The 14,293-nt window shown below is 37.4% G+C and overlaps 1 protein-coding gene and 1 long non-coding RNA gene across 6 annotated transcripts in view; one reads left to right on the plus strand and one right to left on the minus strand.

The window, feature by feature from the left end:
* The first annotated feature begins 551 nt into the window (after positions 1–551).
* On the plus strand, positions 552–5,978 carry LOC146449923 (uncharacterized). The gene is made up of 4 exons (XR_014860454.1): positions 552–566; positions 674–1,300; positions 3,321–3,482; positions 4,636–5,978. It is a non-coding gene; the product is annotated as an uncharacterized LOC146449923 (long non-coding RNA).
* A 2,519-nt stretch (positions 5,979–8,497) lies between these two features.
* Positions 8,498–14,293, minus strand: part of LOC146449924 (uncharacterized) — a 72,788-nt gene continuing 66,992 nt past the window's right edge. For 3 of the 5 annotated variants that reach the window (XM_085100976.1, XM_085100974.1, XM_085100973.1), the window contains 4 exons: positions 12,540–12,760; positions 11,984–12,127; positions 10,642–10,689; positions 8,498–10,300 (listed from right to left, as the gene is read on the minus strand). In XM_085100976.1, coding sequence (XP_084957102.1) covers positions 10,193–10,300; positions 10,642–10,689; positions 11,984–12,127; positions 12,540–12,760 — 521 coding nt within the window. In that variant the 3' untranslated portion in view covers positions 8,498–10,192. The remainder of the gene's footprint in view (positions 10,301–10,641; positions 10,690–11,983; positions 12,128–12,539; positions 12,761–14,293) is intronic. The other 2 variants (XR_014860455.1, XM_085100975.1) reach the window with 2 other exon arrangements.

Genomic DNA, 14,293 nt, shown 5'->3' on the forward strand with positions numbered 1-14,293 from the left:
CCGGATCTAACGCCAGTGGTGATTGCAGTCGGCACAGTGCTTGAAAGTTTTTTTTTTTTTTTTTTTTCACTCCGACCGGGATATTCGGTGATTATGAGGTTAGCGTGGGAACCGGCGCTAGTAGTGACACTTTTCAATTCTTTTACTGATTTGTTGAACATCTCGGCCTTGAGCTTTGAAGCTAAGTTTTGAATAGAAACCGGCTTTATCAAAAAACCGCACAATCTCTGGAATTTCCTTTGGTATTAACCAAATGACACTTTAACGGAAACCGCTTTTATTTTTAAAACAATGAACTTTTGGTTATCAAATAATGCTGTTTGGTCACGTAATTATATATAATGAAAGTCCCTTTGTGACATGTCATTCTTATGACTTGTACTGGCCAAGTCTTTCAGTTTGTGAGAAACGTCCATCCGGTGAACATTGTCCGCTGTCGATAGAGGTTTTTTCGTCCGTTTTTGTAATGGCATCAGTGCTTGATCTGTCAAAAGATTCCACCATGCAGGACATAATGGACTTTTTAAAGGAAAGAGAGTTTCATCAGCTGATAGAAGCATTCAAAGGTAAGCCGAGTTGAACTATATCCAAATGATGTCCACCTCTTGAGGGTAGTACATACAACAGCAAATTTCATAATTGCCTCTTTGATCGTGTTTTGACCCAAATGTAGCTAACGAAATAGACGGAGAAGATTTCTTTGAGTTGGATTACTTGACGATCAATTCCATCATACCGAACCTGAAAACAAGAAAACGTTTCATCGCGGCATGGACAGAGGTGACGCACGTGGTAGGTGGCTTCTCAGTGTTACTCAAGTTTTCGTTTACATACATAAAATGAGAAGTTTTCCGAGAGAGGATCTTTTATTTCTTGTATATTTAGAGTCTCTCTATAGATGAATTACAGATCGTAAAAAAAAAATTTCCCGCCTAAAAGCGTTGGGGCATGGCGGTCTGCGGCATTACTCAAATTATTACGTGGTTACAAAGCCATGCCTGGTTACATTGCTGCAAGCAGACCAAAAGTCATCATGCAGCGATGTATAAACCTCGAAATATGCTTCGAAAAAAAGCGATACAGAATTGAAAATCTATTGGAGATTAATTGCGTTTGAACTATTTAACTTGTCAGTCGATCGTGATGTCTGTATTAATTTATCTTGTTTTGTTATTTGTATTCTTTTTGCAGACTTTTGATGTCAATAGTGTTCGGCAGCCCGTTGAGAAAACAAGAAAAGTCTTCGAAAAGTGCCAGCTGATCATTAAAAAAGGGAAACGATAAAGACACGGAAAGCTTGGTAGGTACTTTCGTGCTGAAAACGGTACTCAAATTTGCATGTGTTGAAAGAAGCCCCGCTTGAAACATTCCGACATTGCATAACACAATCATTGTTATTCACTGAAACTTTTTTTTTCACATTTTATATTCTGTTGAACCAACAATACCTGAGAAGAAAAATTCACATATTACTTAGTGTCAAGTTTGTTTTCGCCCAACTGAGAAAAGCGTGGCTCTCTTGTTTTCGTACTGCACATATACACCTTGTAATTGTGTGCTTAAAGAATGCCTTGCTTGTCCCCTTGCCATCTGGCGGTCCGAAAAAATTGGTGATTGTTACCGGACACTTATCGGAAACCATCAATTGGGAAAGATAACACGAGATCCTTCAAAATATAATTGATTGATTACCACAGTAAATTGTTGTTTTTTCTTTTGGTACATTCAATGTAGGGTTTTTCTTAATAATTTGTGCACAAGTTTGCTTGTTCAGTTTTACTTTGATTAAAATATGTCATGCTTAAGAAAACATGAAAAACAAAATTGACCAGAGGATCTCAAATGGATATTTCTCACAAAAAAAAGAGAAATCGGTTTATATCTTTTATTTTGAATTACTTGGAGGACTGAATTGTTGATAAATGAACTGAATGTTTTTTAAGTTATTTTTATTTTGTTTGATATTGTGTACATTTATGTACATGACTTACAGTGAATTTGAATAAAAACTAAAGTGTGATAAGGGTTGAAAGGCTGAACTCCAGCAGAAGCCATAGTTTTGTCAAGGCAAGATTTAATTGCTTGCCTACTGACAATTTCCTAGCTGAGGTTGTCCCTTGGGTCAGCCTTGCTTGGGCTATAATCTGCAGCCTACGGGTTCTTGCTTTCTTTTTTTACCTGGCTCACATTTTTATAGAATAAATTTTCATCAGTGATACCAAATTCAAAATTAATTTTCTATTCCAATCAATATCTTGCCTGATTCTAAACATTTCAGCGCTCCAAGAGTGGAAAGAAAAAGAGAAAAAGTAGGCAAAGGAAGAATCACATAAATCGAAAAAAACTCTCAACATTTTTGCAATCCAATGCAGCAAAGAAAGTAAAAGAAAAAGTAATTGACCTTGAAAATAACTGTAAGATCACCAAGCAAATAGCAAATGGCTATTTTTATAAATGGAAGAAAACATTGAAGGACGTAGACATTCCAAAAACCATGATTTATTACGAAGAATTTGCTTGAAGTAGAAGAGGACAATGTTCTAGGAAAGGGTACATTTGGGAGTTGCTTTAAGGGTAAATATAAAGGTATAGATGCCTGTTTGAAATTTTTTTTAACGAAGAGCGTTTTGTGAGATCCATCTTGATCAATGAAGCAAAAGCCATGTTAAATCTTATTCCTCACTCTAGTTTTCCCCTGTTTTTGGGAGTTTGCATGGAGAATTTATTGGCATTAATAAGGAAAGTGTAACTTTAGATGACTTTTCCAGGAGACTTAAATCAGTGAAATGGTTAGAATCATGTTCACCAGATCATTTATTACTGACAATGATTGAGGGGCTGCATGCAATTCACCTTTCAGGTTTTATTCATAATGACATGAAGCCTGATAATGTTATGGTTGATGTAAGAGGTCTTCATTATAATGCTGTTGTCATTGACTTTAGAAAAGCATGCCCACTTCACAAAGGAATAATTTTATTTTACAAATTACCAAATAAAATGGAAAAGCAGAAACATTTAAAAAGGTATCCTCACATGGAACCTGAACTGATAGCTGGTGATTCACCACAAAATGTTTTGACTGATATTTATTCACTAGGCTATACAAGAAAGAAGGTTTTAACTGAAAAATTTGGTGACAGTGTTCACCACCTAAAAGACATTTCTTTGAGTTGTATGAGCTGACAGGCTGGCAAATAGACTGGGACTTGATTATTTATCAAGAAAAACAGCATGTTGTTTGTATGTTAGTAAGAAAGGTGTCCAAAAATAAATTGTTATTTGAATTCTGATTGTGTTTTGTCTGTTTCAACACATAGTGAGAACCTGATGTTAAGCAAGGCTTAGCAAAGGGCTTCCTCTCGCCAGGCAGAACAACAAAATTCCCTTGTTCATCAGTTATGCACAACAATAATGGCCCAGACACCAGTTTTGCACTTCAGTGAGAGGGAGCATGTTGCCATGCTGTTGGTACAGGCCATGTAAGTATTTTTATAATTCCAGACCTTTAGCCCTAATGTTACCAGACAAATTTTCCTTTCTGATTTTCACACATTGTTTCTAAAAATAAATTAGACTTTTATTTCTTTGATGATGATTACCTTAACCCTTTCACTTCCTGGGTAATTTAATAATGGAGACGTGTAATGTAGCACCAACATTTGAGTATGTAAGCAAAATCCTGATCATCACATTGGCCTTTAACAGTTTGCACTCAAAGCTTTGCCAACTGTTCCTTTTATTGCAGTCTTCACTCAACTTAGTCTCCCTCGCAGCCGTTCTGTGTCTTATCAAAAATGCTCCTCCCCACAAACTGCTGCTCACGTTCCAGCCACATTCCTTTCCCGATTTTAGCCAATCACAGCTACAATTCCACTTACTGGAACTGCCTCTCACTAAATTATCTCTTGATGACTTGCTTAATCATAGCCCGTGATTTATCGTCAGATGATAGATGTAAGAATCACGTTTAAATAGCCCACTTTGAAAAAGAGTGATGGTCTGGGTCGAGAGTAGATGCCCAAGTGATTGCGGGAAGGTTTGGGGGACGTTGCTTATTATTATCATCCCCCCAAACAATCCCACAATCACTTGGGCAGTTACTTTCGACCCAGGCCATCACTCATTTTCAAAGTGGGCTATGGGGTTGAAGTTACATATCTGTGCGACTCCCACTGTGCATCCGTTGTGTTGATAAAAGCCTTTTCAGTTTTGCTTTTACAAGCGTGTCATAAAGCGATTTTCCTTTTGTATATTAAGAGATTCTTCCCTTTTGATCAAAATGCAATGCCAGCGCTATGCGTAATGGTGTTTGTATTAATTGCCAGGGGGAAAAGGAATAAAGATAGGCCTGTGCGACTCCCACTCGTGTATTTTTAGCCATGTTCAATTGTAGTGTTGCTCTAACGAGTATGTCTTTTAGGGAACGCCCTCTCTTGTATGAGATTAGTGGCCGTTCCTTAAAAATCTCTCTGAGCTTTGGTTGTTGCTCTATTAATGCCATTTGCTCATAAGGATTTCCTTTAAGTTTGGCACTGATGGATGATATTGTGTTACAAATGGCTGCTTGTAGTTTGTGATTGTAAGTAATGTCCAGGATTTACAGTCACAACAAATCATTTTTTGTTGTTGCAGAATGACTCAGATTTGGGTGCAGAAGATGAAATAGCGGCAACAACAGCACCCCGTCTCATTTCGACGGGGGCAACTGTTGATGATATCCAGTCACTGGTGTTGGCAGCCGTAGGAATGGTAGTCTGCCGTTTCCAAAAAAAATCAACATTTTAAGTGCTGTCAACACATCGATTGCAAGCTACTATAGCTTCAATGCTGACTACCCAAAGGGCCAGGGTGGTCATAGCAAGAATGTTTATTTATTTCTTGAGTATATTTTAATACCTGTGAGTCAAGACGGAGCAGTCACGCACGTCTGCTGTTAAGTGTTAAAGCAGTGGTAGGCAAGATGAGTAGAATGGCATAGAAACCACTCCACTTTTTTCCATAAAATTGAGTCTGAGATTGGCCAAATGTATGTAGTTTGAGATATATTGAAGAACGTTGAATTTTAGCAAGTTTACAATGAAAAAAGTAAAACCTTTGTGCATAATCAAATTGAATTTTTCTGGTGAGCTGAACCAAGTGACAAAATGCTTATATCCAGCAATTCCTTCTACCAAACCTTGCCACTTAGGTTTCAACAGAAGTAGTTTAAATTGTTCAGTTTATATTATGTGAGCCAACAAGTAGACATACATGTACACTATTCTCAATATCATTATATAGTTTTAGGTTGTTTATTATATGAATATTAGCAGGTAAAAGAAAGAAAAAAAGTTCACAGCCGATAAATTTCTTGTAGATAAGATGTGATCATTAATTTCCCTTTCTATGGAACCATTGTTTACTGCATATGTATATATTTGACTGCCTGTTCATTCAATAAAGATGCATGTAACCGAAATTGTTTGCCAATATGATCCATTTAAATGTGTTATTTTAACTCTTTTACATGGGTTAAATGAACTATTTATTTGTGGTTAAATTAACAATTTATTGTAACCTATTTTTTTTAGTTAAATTAACTAACAATAACTAAAAAGAATGGGTTCTCTCAGATGCACCCCGGGTACTTTTTCAAATGGTTGAATTAACTAATTTTGGATGGTCGCTAACTAAATGAATTACGTTATTTCAACCAAGGATATTGGTTATTCTAACTCTATAAAAAATGGTTAAAACTAATATTTTTAGTGGTTAAAACAACATATATATTGAAGTAAAAACAGCTAAACAAATAGGTCAAAATGACCTAATTGATAGTTATTTTAACTTATTCTAAATTAGTTATTTCAAACCAAAAGAATCCAGTTAATTTGAACCTTTTTAAATTGGTCAAACCAACTAAAAAAAAAGGGTTCTCTCAGATGCACTTTGCGACAATTTTAATTGGTTGTTTTAACTAGTCAACTTTTACAGTGTATTCATCGATTAATCCAAGGGAAAACCCGGGAAAGTACAACAAGTCCAAATCGTATTTTTAGCATCGCGGCTGGAGAGCAGAGTATTGCGTGATTGCTCTAGAAGGAAAGACCAATCAGAGAGCGCGTTTGAAATTAAGCCAATCCGAAACGGTTACAGATATCTCTGCAAACCGGCGGGATACCAGAACAAGCTTTTTGGATCCGTTGCGCAGACTGTCTATATCAGGGATTTATAGACTGTCTGCGACGCAGGCTAATGCTAAATGACAAAAAACTATTCCATCAAGAGATTTTTGACTGTAATACAATTATTTTGATCCTAAAATCTGTTAAGAAAGGCTACCAAGATAGTTCTAAGAAACTCGCTGGCAAGGCTCTCTTTAAGCTACTTCTCAGTAACTTACTCAAAGTGTTGTTTTTTGTTGTTGTTGTTTTTTTAATTGTCTTAATAAAACGCAAACTTAAATAAAAATGATGTTGAAATTTTATCTAAAGAGCGCCTGTTTTCATGGTTTAACACTTCTATTTAAAACAGCGTGTATATAAAAGGATACAAAGCTCTTTGTTTCATTTCAGGATTATCGCCCAATCGGACAATGATGGCCCTATTCACACATGCCTGCTTTAGAGAAAACGTTACAGCGAGTCACTATCCCTTTACTTCATTTGCTAAACTTTTAAAACTTATAATTATAGGTTAAGCCTGGCCACACAAAAAACACACTGACACACTACTCATTACTTCGACCCGGCAATATCCTAGAACTAGTAGTAATCGAAGATTATAGTGCGTCGACTTAGGCCCTTAGACATCCTACTGGATTGCATTAATCATGTTAAGATTACAGGAACCTGTAAGTATAGTTGCAAAACATTAGCTTATTGTCTCGGAACAATTGTCAACAGCCGTTAGAAACGTTTTCTGCTACCAGTCCCAGGTGTTTATATGGCACCCTACTAAGAATGCGGCGAATATTTCAGAAAGAAAAGGATCTTACCTTGTCTTGTACTTTTCGTTTTGACCACGAGGAACGGGATGAAACGCACGCGGGACGTTAAGATGCTATTGTGACGTTTTTATAATGAACGGTGAAAGAAAAGTTCCTCGGAGATGCATGACATGACCACACTGAAGAAACGTCTGTGTTTTTTTAAACCATTTTTGCACTTTTTGATATTTATTTTTATATCAATCATATCCGATATACAACCTTCTCTCGATTTCTCGCGCTTAGTAACATGCATGTGCGATCACTAAGCGATCATCAGACTGTACCATTGGAGTTTGTAGAGTTATAATTTCAGGAGGGCGGTTGGAGCGATCTTGCTTCTGATTGGCTGCGTAGAATTTATTTTCATGCCTGCATTTTGTAATTAACTCAGATCGTTTATTGAGGAGGGTAGATTTGTCAGCAGATAGGATGCAGAGCTTCTCAGATAAGCATAAATTACAGCGCGAGGGATGTCCGTGATATGGATTTGCTCGTTTGATAATGGACCATTTGATCGTGTAACCGGTGCCATTATCCTTCTGGTCCCAGATGTATTTGGAGAGAACAGTGTCATGTGAATGTTTGCGGTGGTTGAGGGAAAGCTTGTGGTTGTTATATCGCGTTTTGAAAGTATGCTCCGTCATTCCTATATAAATCTTATTATTGCCGGATGAGGTGGTGACGTCTGCCCTGTAAACGATACCGCTTGCAAGACACGCGCCATCGAGAGTGCAAAGGTCTTTCCTCCTGCAGTTGCATTTGTCAGGCTCATTGTTGTTGCTCCTCAATATCTTTGCGTTGTGGCGCTTGATGATGTTTGCCATGTTACTCGTGCAGCTATAGCTGACTTTCACATTGTTCCTGTTGAACAGCTTGTGGAGGATGTGTGCTTTAGGGAAATGTTTATCGATCAAGAAGAGGAACGATCTTGCAACATTCGTCCAGACATTTGCACTGTAAGGTGGGTTAAACCAAGTGATATTTCTCGGTCTGTACTTGCTTCTGTTGTTATTCCGGTTTTTGATATTTACATATCGAAGATTCTCATGGTAGCTTCAACAAAGCCTCGCAGACCTACAATGATGCCCTCAAAACCAACGGCTACCATGAGAAACTTCGATAAAACTCCGAGTACTAATAATCTTAATACACCCAGGGATGGTATAATGTGTTTTGCGAATTAGATAGACAAGGGAGTGGTCGCTAATACCTAAAGGCATAACTCCTGATCTAACTATTTTGTCTGGGGTATTAGTTATGCATAGGTCAATTAGGGACTGAGATAGAGCTGTTACTCTCGTTGGCTCCGTAATCAGTTGACTAAGACCAAAAATCTCACAAACATTGATGACTTTGAAAGAATTGCTATCCGCGACACCAGGTAGCAAGTTTGTATTCATATCCCCGACAAGGTAGAGCTCCCGATTAGAACCATCAATTTTACCAATTAAATTTTCAAAGTCATCAAACAGGTCAGGAGGAAAATTTGGAGGTCTATACCAGTATTATTTCATGAATCACACATTTTCTTTTGTTATTCAACATCCTTTATTTAACTTACATCCTTCATGAATATTAAACTAACTGAAACGAGGGATTTATACAGATAAATCCCTCATTTACATTAGCAGTACTGCGAGAAACGCACACATCAGGTTGCTTCTATTGTTCTCCGTTTCTCACCTAAGTGTGACGGTACTAATTAGCCGGCGTTTGTCCCCTTGAACAAAGGAATAATTTCATGAAATAAGTCAGATAAATACCTCAAACGTCGGTATTAATCCATATACATCCCGAGGGCCTACGGCCCTCGGGATGTATATGGATTAATACCTCCGTTCTCGGTATTTATCTCTTACTTGGGACGACTCGATTAGGAAGCGTCTCCTTCGTCGACGCAATAATTATTACCCTAATAAAGAGCAAAATGAAATAAAAACAACGTTGAAAGTTTTACCCAAAAAGCGCGTATTTTTTATGGTTTAACAATTCTGATTAAAGGAGCATTTACGTAAAAGGATACAAAGCCCCTTGTTTAATTTTCATTTTAAGATTATCGCCCAATGGGACTATGATGGCTGTATTCACACATGCCTTCTTTAGAGAAAAAACGAATTAACAGGACACTAACACTTTTCTACATTCAATAAACAGTTAAAACTTTTAAAAATGATAAGTGAGGCCTTGCCACACGAGCAAATTGTATGTGGCAGGTTTTCTGTGACGAAGGCAACTGCTCTTGAGTACAAGAAAGCAAATGCTATGTTGTAAACTTGTTTGTCTAAGTGCCACAAGTACTTTTGTACAGCGGTGACACGCATGACAACAAGGACAAGACGCGTTAAGTCTTGCCTTCCCTTGTTCTGAAACATGGTGCCCTCTTACAAGAAGAAAGACAAGAATTGTATGTGGAATTATAGTGCAATTTTCTTATTATATAGGAAGTGGAAAAAGGAAACCAAGTTGAAAGAACTTAGCAGGCTTGAACGTGGGTAACAGAGGGACGACGACAGGCACAGGCTTGGCTTGGAATCACCGCCAATCTCTGAATATTTGCTAAATTTTTGGTCACGAGTCTTGCACACAAACAAACATTTTCATAGGAGATTTTTCTCTTCGGCCACATAAAATGGAAAAAAAATTTCCCATATAAACGAGCAACTAAAAATTGTCACAGAAAACCTGTCACACTTATTTTGTTTATGTTAAAGGTCGTTGTCCTCGATCATCAATTGAACATTAGGGTTTCATGGCACCTTTTCAACCTTATGGTAACTGAAACAAATGAGTGAACTGCCTGATATTTTTAACACTGACAAAATTAAAGGTAAACTTACAATTAGCTAGGAATAAATGCTCTCAGAATACGTCATTTTATCTTAAAGGCTAACGCTTGAATTAAGGTAACATCTTGTTTTTCCTTTTAAAAAAGCGTTAGATCCTTGGTGATTCTGGTTTCCACAATCTACTCGAGGCTGTTTTATCTTAATTATTTCGTATCAAATCAAACACTTGTGACTGACACTTTACGTTTAAACGATAAAATAAAGAGAGGTATTCTGCTGTTGTAATTAAGACAAAAATCAAGGACGAAAGGGCTTCAGACAGATGTTAAAATGCTTTAAACTGCTAATTTAGTGTAATGAGACTCAAATGGCAATTTTTCCGTTTACAATGCATTTTACTCTTCCACACACTTCCACAATATAATGTTGAAGTTCACAAAGGATTTTTCATACACGGGCTCAACATTGTTTGTAGGGAGGGGTGTCTCAGCCGGAAAGTGCTCCCAATCTTTCGTCCTTGATTGTAGGTAGGACACCTAAACTATTAAAAAATACAAAATGTATATAATTACGGTTAAGTCTTAGCTGATAAAGTGCATTAAATGTTAACTTAGAGTACTTTAACATTCTGATAGTTGGGCTGGTTTGCAAATTTCAGCCTTTTACAAATGTCTCCTACCAAAGGTTTTTTAAACCGTCGGACCGAGTAGTTTATAGGTGTCGGTCCATTTTGTTACTTGTTGGACTTTGCTAGCCTCGTACGCTTTTCCTCTTTGTTTACCTAGCGTTTATTCTGTCCACATTTTACTTATCGAACTTTGCGAGCAAAGCGTCAAACTTTTTTTCCATAGCATTCTTGAAGGCTGCAAAGTCAGATCTCACCTCTTGTAGCTGTGAGCTTAGGTTGTCAATGTCCTCCCTGGCACATATCTATAAGAGTAGTTAAGACAAAAATTAAACAAATGAAATGCATAAGACTCCAGTAATCTGGAAGATATTTGAGAATATGTAAAAAGAGATTGGCAGCCAAAAACGTTTTACATTTCGACAGTATTTTTCATTGTGAAAACCATCTTTGTTGCGCGGCCGTCACGTTCAGCAATTAACGTCTCATTTAAACTTTCGGCTTGGTGACACAATCTGAGAGGAGAGTTTCTCATTTTTTTTGTCGAGAAGAAGAGTCACAAAAATACCCTGAATGTGTAAACCAATGGATTAGCTAGAAATACAATTATCGAGGTTGAAACTTTAATCTCATAAATATTATCCTTCATTAGGATCAAATAATTCTCAGTTAGAGCACATTCAAAAACTTATTAATAATTCATAAGCCCATTGACCTACCAAATGGTCGATAATACATCACGTGCAGTGACTTTATATCGATAAACCTCCTCCTTAGAAGTATGCGGTGTTTTATCAGCTGATAAAACACTCCTCATTAGTATGCGATGTTTTTCTCGTATGCTAATTTCCAACATTCACAAAGGCATAATTGTTATGAACTCTATTGACACACGCTTTTCCAGGAATGTTTTTGAAGCCGTCCAAAAAACTCGCAGCATGTGTTTAATCTGGTCTAAAACTACCAGGCTGTGCCTCGGGGTTTTAAACCCGATAACACACTCCAGCTTGTTTTCAAAACATAACTTAAAGAATGCCCGACGTTTCACAGGCGAGATGATAAACTTCATTAAAACAGTCGCCGATAAGTTATTCAGAATAATTCAGGAACTGGGAAATAAATGCTAAAATAAAGCAGTTAAAAAATAACAGACACAGAAGGGAATGCGCCGCCTAATTCTAGCATACCTGTTGCGAAAAACGAAGTTTTAGTTGAGGGCCTTCAGCTAAAACCCTAAGGGCTTTGTAGTTGAAAATGAGCCACTAGGCTGCGCCTCGTGGCTATAACACACTCCTGCTTGTTTTCAAAACATAACTTAAAGAATGCCCGACGTTATGGAGCAACTAGGAGTATCGTTACTCCAACAATATGTCACCAGTACCCATTTGTACACAACGGAAAATAGGAGAAATACGGTGTAACGCTTTTGTTGTTGTTGTTGTTGTTGTTTTGTCTAAGGAAACAACACGGCAATACAGAGACCTAATATTAAAACACCTGACCGACCAATCTCCCTACCAAAGGTGTTTAAAGTCGACAAGAAATGATTCAGCGAATAAGAACATTGGATAGACGTGATAAATAGAAAAGTGGCAGTACCAGTACCCGATCAGCGTCAAGCTTTTTCTCCAAGCCTTTTGTGACATCCTCAAAGCTCTTTGTCGCATCCTTCAAGGCTGCAAGGTCAGATCTCACCTCTTGTAGTTGTGAGCTTTGGTTTTCAACGTCTTCTCTGGCACACATCTATAGGAGTGGTTAAGGCAAACATTAAAGAAATTTAATGCACAGAACTATCGTTACTCCAACAACATGTCACCAGTAACCATTTGTATACAGGGGTGAATAGGGGTAATAAAGTGTAACGCTTTTTGTTGCTGTTGTTTTTTTTGTTTGTTTTTTTGTTTGTTTTTTTCTAAGGAAACAACACGGCAATACGAAGAATTAATCTTAAAAACAATCGACCTTCCAATCTCCCTAACAAAGGTGTTCGGCACCAAAGGATTCAGCGAATTAGGACATCAAATAAACGTGATAAATAGGAAAGTGGCATTACCAGTACCTGATCAGTTTCGAGGAAATCCGGTTCGTTTTAACTAAAAATCTTGAACAAAGAGTTCTTAACTCTTAGTTTAAAACAAAGTCGTTCAGTTATTACCTTAGCCAACACGCTATTCTTGTGCTTAAAAGCCAGATAGGGGTAGAGTAGTTTGTCTGGGCTGTAATCAATGTACGTCTCTTCATTTCCTTCAAGAATTATCCTACTCCCATTTACGGTAAAAAAGACTGGAACTCGGATGTTGCCGTCGTCTCTCGCTTGCTTACTGCCAAACACAACTGTGCAGCGAATGACGTCACCTCGACGGGCTGCAGCAGAACCTATATGAAACAATACACGTTGTTACAGTAATCTGCAGAACTGACGTTCATCTTAGTCTTTATAAAAACGGAGAGCATATATAGTAAATGGATTGAGCTCAGGACTGTTGCAGGTAACCAACATACAACTTCTATAGTCAGATCAGAGTCAACTGAAAGACCAATCATCGCATAACACAAACAATCAAGCATCTCTTAATAAACCAACAGCAACCTTTAGTAAAGTTAACGAAAAAGAAAAGAAATAAAGCCTGAATGGAAATAAATCCGAACGTTGTTTTAATAATGAAACGTTAACTTGCCTAAGGAATTATATTTTTTGAAGATTGTTCTACAATTTGGAATTAACTTTATCTTCCTCAAGGCTAGTTAAAAGTCATGCAAGCGTAAGTTGAGGTTCTTTCATCGACATGACATCGTCAGTGTAACGCACGTGGAGCACAACTGTTACTGCACTCCTCGCTTAGTTGAATACCAACAGTACCTCTAAAAAGTTAACCGCAAAGAGGATGAGGTTTGGGGAGCGTGAATGATTGCGAGGTCTCTCCACATGATTAGAATTGAAAACACTATCAGACCTCAGAATCAGATGTATACGTACTAAGGACTTTTTTGTTTTTGTTTTGTAAAAGTTACATATTGTGGCTACAAATCTAATTCTCCTGAAACGAATTTATGTGAACCTGTGTGGACAATAAATCTCTTAAGATGGAAAATTAGAGTGTAAAAAGACTTTAATTTAACACAGTTCTATGAGCCAATTAGCTTCTTTCGATATGTTAATATTCAGCTTCATTATGAGGCTAAGAACACAAACAAAGCTAGGAAACCAAATTAATATGTTTATTCAATTCTGTATTTTGTGTCCTCTAGTCCTCACATTGAAGCTGGATTAATATTTCCATGGGTTTCTAACCAAGTTTTCGATGAAAATTAAATCCAGTTGCAGAGATAACTTTTGTTTCTATCGTTAGAGTTACTTAACTCGTGCTCGAGCCGTTCCCTTTTTGCTCACAAGCTACTTTTGTTTTATGTACAACGTTTCAATTTGTGACCATTTATTTAAAGAATTGAAACAGAAGCAACGCCATAAAGACACGCAACGGAATTGAAATGGTCTAGTGACCTGCATAATGACTTTGTGTGACCTGCATGCAATCATGAAACGGTCACATGCGTCCGAAACTGGAGTACATTGTTGAAATGTATCATTAATTCCTTTCTCCCTTAAGCCCAGTCTTATAAGTCCCCGACGATTGCCCACTTCAGAAACTTTGTGGAGTCTGAGGCACGATACTGGGTCCATGTAAGACGAATCAGAAGCTACGCGGGCAAAGGTAAACAAGGAGAATGCACTGCTCAAAAGGTGGCTCAAAGACACAGGAGCGAAAAGTTGCAGAAGAAAATCCAAAATATTTAAAGGTCACACTGCAAATTTTAATTAAGAACCACAAACTGAGATTTGATATTGCCACGTTACCGAAATTTTTTTTTGTTGGATGCCAGTTTTCGTTTGAGATTGTTGTGGTAGTT

The sequence above is a fragment of the Pavona decussata genome, unplaced genomic scaffold, assembly GCF_977016875.1.
Source record: "Pavona decussata unplaced genomic scaffold, jaPavDecu1.1 SCAFFOLD_549, whole genome shotgun sequence".
In the NCBI taxonomy this organism is placed as follows: Eukaryota; Metazoa; Cnidaria; class Anthozoa; order Scleractinia; family Agariciidae; genus Pavona; species Pavona decussata.